The 7,005-nt window shown below is 46.7% G+C and overlaps 1 protein-coding gene across 3 annotated transcripts in view; it reads left to right on the top strand.

The window, feature by feature from the left end:
* GPAM (glycerol-3-phosphate acyltransferase, mitochondrial) overlaps positions 1 to 7,005 on the top strand; it is a 33,368-nt gene continuing 26,363 nt past the window's right edge. For 2 of the 3 annotated variants that reach the window (XM_075026381.1, XM_075026379.1), the window contains exons 1-3: positions 914 to 1,218; positions 2,632 to 2,762; positions 4,824 to 4,946. In XM_075026381.1, coding sequence (XP_074882482.1) covers positions 2,661 to 2,762; positions 4,824 to 4,946 — 225 coding nt within the window. In that variant the 5' untranslated portion in view covers positions 914 to 1,218; positions 2,632 to 2,660. Of the gene's footprint in view, positions 590 to 913; positions 1,219 to 2,631; positions 2,763 to 4,823; positions 4,947 to 7,005 lie in introns of those variants that run through there. The other variant, XM_075026380.1, reaches the window with a different exon arrangement.

Raw genomic sequence — 7,005 nt, 5'->3', positions numbered from 1 at the left:
TCGATACCCGTCCCGAATTTTCTGCAATTGTTTTCATTTCGGCGGCAACGCAGCCGCAGCTCCCCGTCGCTGTAAACCCCCAGAAACGCGATTTTACGTGACTTTCCCCGCGTTCTTCTTTTCCGCGGCTGGGATCTGCGCGCCGAACAGCCGTCAGTCCCTTCTGCCGCCAGAAGGAGGGGGCGGGGAGGCGGCCCGGTGGCGGTTCGGGCTGTTCTTCGGCCATGCCCCCGCACCTGCGGCGGCCGCGGACGGCGACACCCGGCGCCGAGGGGGAGAGGCCGCGCCGGGCCGCGGTTCTAAGCCGGGGCGGCCGGAGCCGCTCGCCGGCCCGGGGACGGGCACCGCAGCGGGTGCGCGGGGCTCTAGAGGCGTCGCCGAGGAGCGGGAGGGCGGCCCCGGGCTCTCCTCTCTGCCTGCCGCCCCGGCGGGACGCGGCGAGAGGCCAGGCGGCCGCGGGGCTGGCCGGGGAGGCGGCGGGCCCGCACCATGGCGACGGGCGCTCAGGAAGTCGCGTCAGGCCCGGCGCCGCCGCGCGGCCCGGCGGGCGGGCAGGGGTCCAGCGGCCGCTGCGGAGCCCGCCGTGAGGGTAGGGGGGCCGGCGCGGCACACGCCTCCGGCTCCGCTGCCCCCGGCTCCGGCTCCGCTGCCCCCGGCGGCGGGGGAACGGCAGGACAGGACCGGGCGAGGGGCTGCCGCGTGGCGGGAGGGGGCGTGGGCTGCGCGGCGCTGCGGAGGAGCGGCCGGCCCGGCTGCGGAGGGCGCCTGTCGCGCCGCCTCCTGTCAGGGGACGGAGCGTGTGTGTGTGCGAGGGGGGCCCGGTCCCCGCGGCTGCCGCGGAGCCGAGCGGGGGGGCAGGCGGGCGCGGGGAGCCTCGGCCGTTCCCGCGGCGGCGTTTGAGGGTGCGGGAGCTGCGGGGCGGGGGGCGGCCGGGCCCGGCCGGGTGGCGGTGGGTGCCCGCCTTCGGCGCCCGCCCCCGGCGGCGTCCGGCGGAGCGCGGGGACGGCCCCTTGGCAGCGGGCGCCGGCGCTGCCCCGGGGACGGTCGGCGGGCGATACCTGCGCTCAGCCGCCGCGTTTCTGCTTCTGTAGCAGGTGCCGTGAGAGCGCGGGGGGCCGGAGCCCCGGTGGGAGCCCGGAGGATGGCGTGCGGCGGCAGGCCGACAGCGTGAGCGCCGCGGCGGAGAGCGGGCAGCCGGCAGGGCAGGTTCTGGCGGAGGTGCGTGGAGAGCTGCCGTTGCGCGGGCAGGCTTTTAATTACGTATTTTTTTTAAAGTTCCTCTTTTATGCGTGCCGGTGCGGCCAAGGTCACCTTGAGCGCAGGGAGGACGCGTTTGGCTTTCACCGTCCGGGCGGTCGTGAGCGGGGTTTTTTTTTTTTATCTACTGGGTGGTGTAGATGTTAATTTGCCTGAGCGCTAATGAAAAAAAAAAAAGAAAAAAAGCGGCAAATTGAGCATAAGAGCCAGCCAAGAAAAAGGGATAACTTATGTACTTAGGCTGTGCGTAAAGGTAAGTATGTGCGTGGATTTACTAGCTCAAACGCTGGTTTGTATGGGGAGCTCTGTACGTGGAGGTATTACGGGAGAGGTTTGTGCCTGCTTGGGGAGGACGGTAAGAAAGACAAAATGTTGGACTAAAGTTTTAGGTCTTGCTTTTGCAAATGTTAGCGTACAGGGTGGGAACAGTCTCATTCCTGATGGCTCGTAGCTTGGCTGGAGCGTAAGTTTCTTTGCAGTGACAGATGGAAGAGGCGGTATTGCCACTTTACAGTTTCTCTAGACGAAAATGCCTGGATTCTTATTTCAGTGGCTCACCATAACAAAGCAGTTGAATCCGTAGTCTTTTGTGGATATACCATACAATGCCAAGTGGTTTTGATATGTTTGGCCTACTTTCTTTTTTCTTTGGCCAAGGGAGAATTCTTTACTGTGCTTATTATATGAACTATAAAACTTCCCTTTTAAAATAATAGTGCAAGTTTAGACTTTACTGCTTTTTAATCCCACAAGGCCAAAACGTCACTTATGTCAGCAGCGCGTTCAGATTTAGGGGTGTGCTTTTTGTATAGAGCACTCCTTCCTCCGAGGAGTTTGCAAACTGGTTTGACTACAGCTAGATCAGACGCATAAAATATACTGTGAGATAGGAGATCTCTCGGGAGAGAACATTAATGAATTTTTTTGAAGATAATAGGTGTCCTTGAGAAGCAAATGATGAAAGAGTGAGGTCATGGAGTGCAAGAGAATAGTAAACTTTTGAAAGTGGCTGAAATGTGTATTCTTGTGGCTGCGTGGTTTAAACCATGCAGTGAAGAACAGTGGAAAAGCATAAAGGGACTATACTGACCTGTAATGAGGAGAAAAGCAGGGAGAGAAAAACAGGGAGGTAGCTGATTGGTGTGCTGTGTTTATGGAAATCAAATATGCTGTGTTTTTTATCGTATTAAAATCATGCTGATTTCTGACTGCAGTGAAACTCCTTCAGAACCTAACTTTTATGAGGGGCGCAAAAATATCAGTTTGCTAATTTTTTGGTAGATACCCATCACTGAAATTATGTGTGTGTGTATGTGTTTCTGTGTATGTGTGTGTGTATATATATATGTATGTATGTATGTTGTTATTTTGCAGCTTCTGATCTTCAGTTCAACTCCTGGGACATGGATGAAACTGCTTTGTCCCTTGGAACAATAGATGTTTCCTATTTGTCCACCTCAGCAGAGTGTAGTATCAGTAGATGTAAGCATTCCAGTGAAGAATGGGTAAGTAAAAATTGTGAATGTTACTGGCCATATTTATCTTATTTTTTCATCAAGTCGAAGGTGGACTTTTTTTTATTATGAAGAAGAATGAAGATAAGGCATCACCTCTCTCATGCATGATACAGTTTGGTTTTAATTTAACTTGAAACGTAAGGAGGAACCAACAGTTCAGTGTTGTGCCAAAGACTAATGATGCTAGAAAAGAATAACCCTATCAAACCCTATTGATAGTCTTACAGTCTTCTGATGTGATGTTAGTAATCATTTTATAGAGCAGTAAATGTGCAGAATCCCATTCTGGAGTAGGCTGAGGTCAAACAGAAAGTCAAATAGAAACCTCATTGCTGTTCTGAAGGATGTAGTTTGAAATGCACAAGTGAAAAGGAGCCTGAAGCTCCTCACGGTCATGTAGCACGGTGATGTCACGGTGCACGATCATGTAGCCATTGTAGCTGGAGCTTTTCGTGGAATACAGGAGGCAGAGAAAATTTGGCGGATATAAATAAGGAGCCTATTAAAAGTCTGTGTCCTCTGTTGAATGAGGCTTGGGATTTGGAGGAGGCAAAGGGGGCAGTGAGCAGAGAGATCTGGGTGGAACAAAAAGATCCACATGGGGACTGGGCTGGTAGCAGTTGGTTTAGAAGCATAGGTCAGGAAGAATTAGACACGGCTCTGGAGGAGGAGTTTGAACTTGATACAGAAGAACAGTTGGAGACATGGTCAGCGTTGAGGGAAGGGACACACGTTCTGGCAGCTGGGTTTTCTGTCTAGCTAGATGTAAGTTACATGGGACAGCAACTAGCAGTAACCAAAAGATCTGTGAGGCAGTGGGGTAGAGGCAGGTGAGACAAAAGAGATGGGAAGGAGGTTTTGTAAGAAAGTGGTGGTGAGTTCAGTCAGGGCTTGGAGGCAAGCAGAAGGAGGACAGTATTGTTACAAAGTTGGTTAATTTTGGAGTTAGCATTACAGAAGGTGATAGAGAAGCGATTGGGCCAGGCTTAGCATCTTGATGCTTGTTTATTTTAGTTGGAAGACTTAGCCTTGGAATAGTTGCCAATTTATACCGCTTGCCAAATGTGATATACGCACGTTTTAGTTTTTAGGCATCTTGAGCGTTGCTTTTGACTTTCTGGTTGTTTCTCGCTGGGCTGGCTTTCTAGCTGAGTATGTGATGTTCTGTATTTGTGTTTCCCAAACCTTATGCTCGTTTAAGGTATTGGTTCTATCCTGCTTCTCTTCCACTTAAAAGTGCTATTTTAAACAATGTTTTGGTTTGTTTCTGTAACTTCCCTTTTATTAAAAACTTAGAATATATGGTTCAGAAAATGGCAATCCAGTGTTCATTCTCAGGCAAGCAATAATTCAGTAGACTTTATTGGGAACAGTCAATGTCTTTGTAAAAATTATAGTTAAGTATATTTTCATTACATCCTGACATAAGAGAATGTGTTCTGTGAATACAGTTACTCTGATTTTTTTGGTTCTATAATCTTCAGAAAGACAGCGTAACATTGGAGAAGGCACAGTGGTTCCTTTTTCATATCACTTTGCATGAAACTGCTGAAAAAGGGTGTACAGAGTCAATGGAGTTAATATTTGTGTACATTCAGTCTTCCTGCGATTTTACAGGGTGATGTCCAGTTAAAGCTTAATATACATTGCTCATATTACAAGCACCCCTACATTACTAAGAGTGTAATTTACTGTTAATTTCTTCAACTTTGCTCGGCTGTCAGTTTCCTTGCTGTTTCTTATTAGAGTTATTATTTTAAAATTTTGTGTGTCAGCAAATGCTGCAGTGCTTAAGATACGTAAGTACAACAGTGTGCTTTTGCTTTTATTTTTAAAAATGGCATTGTCTGGAGATAATGTAATTTATTTTAGAAAAATCTTGGAAAAATTTATGTTAGTTTTATGTAATTTTGGGGGGTAATTTTTTTTTTGTTTTTTTTTTTTTTTGTTGTTGTTGTTGTGTCTGGCAAATCCTCTTACTCAAAATTTTCACATACCCAGTAAAACATATATTTCTGGATACTTACAGAGTGGTCTTTTGTTCTGCAGGGAGAGTGTAACTCTAGGCCCACTCTCTTCCGATCCGCCACTTTAAAATGGAAAGAGACTCTGTTGAGCAGAAAAAGGCCGTTTGTGGGACGGTGTTGCTATGTATGCACTCCCCAGAGCCGGGTAAGAAGATTACGGACTGGATTATGTTTGACAATAACTTGTAGTTGCAGCGTAATGAAGTTTTAGTAGTTTTGTTACTTTCAGAATTAAGGTCACAGTGTTCTTCCTTCATAAAGAAAGATAGTTTTTCACTTTGTTTATGGTTATATTTTCTTTGTCATGGAATTAATGGATGATACAGACCTGTTGTGATGCTTTGTCTTCCACTTTTCAGTGCGGACTTACTCCTTGCACAAAACTTAACAGCTCTTCAGAATTAGCACTAGGAAATTGTATGGAAAAAAATTACCTGTTCTGGTAGATTAATAATGGGAATGTGGTGCATATGAAAGGCATACTTTTAGGTGCTTATGTTAAGGCTTACTTTTGAGATGCTTAATTCTCTATGCACAGAATAAGTATAGTTTTGAAAGTAAGCAATATGTTCCCTTCAAACTCGAAGAGATTAATCCTGTGCTTGAGAAGACAGGGTGGTTTTCTACACCTGGCTGATTCCTGGCTACTCTGCCCAGCCTGGAAACAAGGAGTGCCAGTTATGATAGTGGGGATATTTGTCTGCTGGGAACAGCGTCAAGATGGTGGCTCTAGAGAGGTTGCGCAAGCTGATTTAAAATGTGAACTTTATTGAACTGCTTTGGGCAGGCTTTCCATAAACTGAAGATGCAAAATGCTGATAAATGGCATAATATAGTTTACAACCAGTTCATCATGTAATTTGACTACGTGTACACCCTGGGCTTTAAATCGCACTCAGTTACACCTGCACTGAGCTCCATGATTGGCTGGACTGGAGTGAGAATTTGCTTGTTTCTTTGACCAAGGAAAAGCTGTTATTTCACTCTATTCCTATGCCAGAATAGAAAATTGCAGCAATGACATACAAATGTGGGATAGAAATCCAAATGTTCTGTGAAGGCTACGTGTGATATGGGCAACAAGACAAGCAATTAGATAAACTAAGACTAATTCTAACAGACACTTAAGTGTTTTGACTTGTAAAAAGGTGTGTAGGAATCCTCAACTTAGGGCTTTATACATTTAGTAATTAGTCTGTTAGTAATTAGGCTGTTCCTCTCAAGTTGGGAATTATGCTTTAAAAATAAAAATCTTGTTCTGAATTTTGTCCATTTAATAAGAAACTAATTGCCTATCCTGAGATCCCACTCAGGAAAGGGGCATGACCTGATTAAGCCCTTTATTGTCTTCTGCCACAAGGAGAAAATACCATCCTTGCAGCAGACAATAACAAAGCAGATCCTCTCATTAGACTCCAGATATTTCTTTTTTTTTTTTGAGCAGCCTGTTCGTTAATTCTCTTAAGGAAAAGGGATGGATGAGTGAGACACATTTCCTTAAGTGTGTTGGCCAAACTAACAGCTTGCCGATGCTCAGAGTGGGCAGTCTTGCTTCTCCCTATAGTTTTCCTTCTTGCTCTCCTGGGGGCTGATCAAGTTCACTAACCATGCAGAAAATTACCTGCTTTATTTATTCATTTACTCTGGCTGTATTAGTTTTCTGCCATGCCTGAATGAAGTTGGCTCGTTAAGGGGTGTGATGAATGCTAGAGATGGTGTAAGTTAAGAGGTGAGGGATAGTGTTCGGTGGGAAAGGGTAGGATGTGGTAGCAGGAGCTGGGCTTCTTCCTCGCAGAAGCAGGGAGATGCAGTATCAGCTCACTTGTCTCACAGAACCACATCCTCTGCCTGACACAGGATGGGGGAAGAGTTAAATAAGGAAAAGCTGAAGTGTGACATTACAGCTGGAGGATGAATTTCACAGAGCGAGGTTATAATCTAATGATTAAAGCACTGGAGTGGACTTGGGCATTCAGTGATACTTAACTTTGTTGCTGATTTTTTGGGAGACGAAGAGTAAGTCATTTCACTTCTCTTTGCCAGAACGTTTCATCTAGCTTTAAGATCCACAAAAAATTACCAATGAACAGTCAAAGAAATTAGTATTACCTTGAAGTTTCCTCTTAAGAGCCTAGAGCAACAATTTGTTGATTGTATGTACTACGCAGTTATGCTTCAACATGGGGCAAAAGACTGTGTGCTCC

The sequence above is a fragment of the Buteo buteo genome, chromosome 4 (genome assembly GCF_964188355.1).
Source record: "Buteo buteo chromosome 4, bButBut1.hap1.1, whole genome shotgun sequence".
Classification (NCBI taxonomy): domain Eukaryota; kingdom Metazoa; phylum Chordata; class Aves; order Accipitriformes; family Accipitridae; genus Buteo; species Buteo buteo.
Note: the sequence above shows the minus strand (reverse complement) of the source record. Positions and strands in the feature narration are given on the sequence as shown.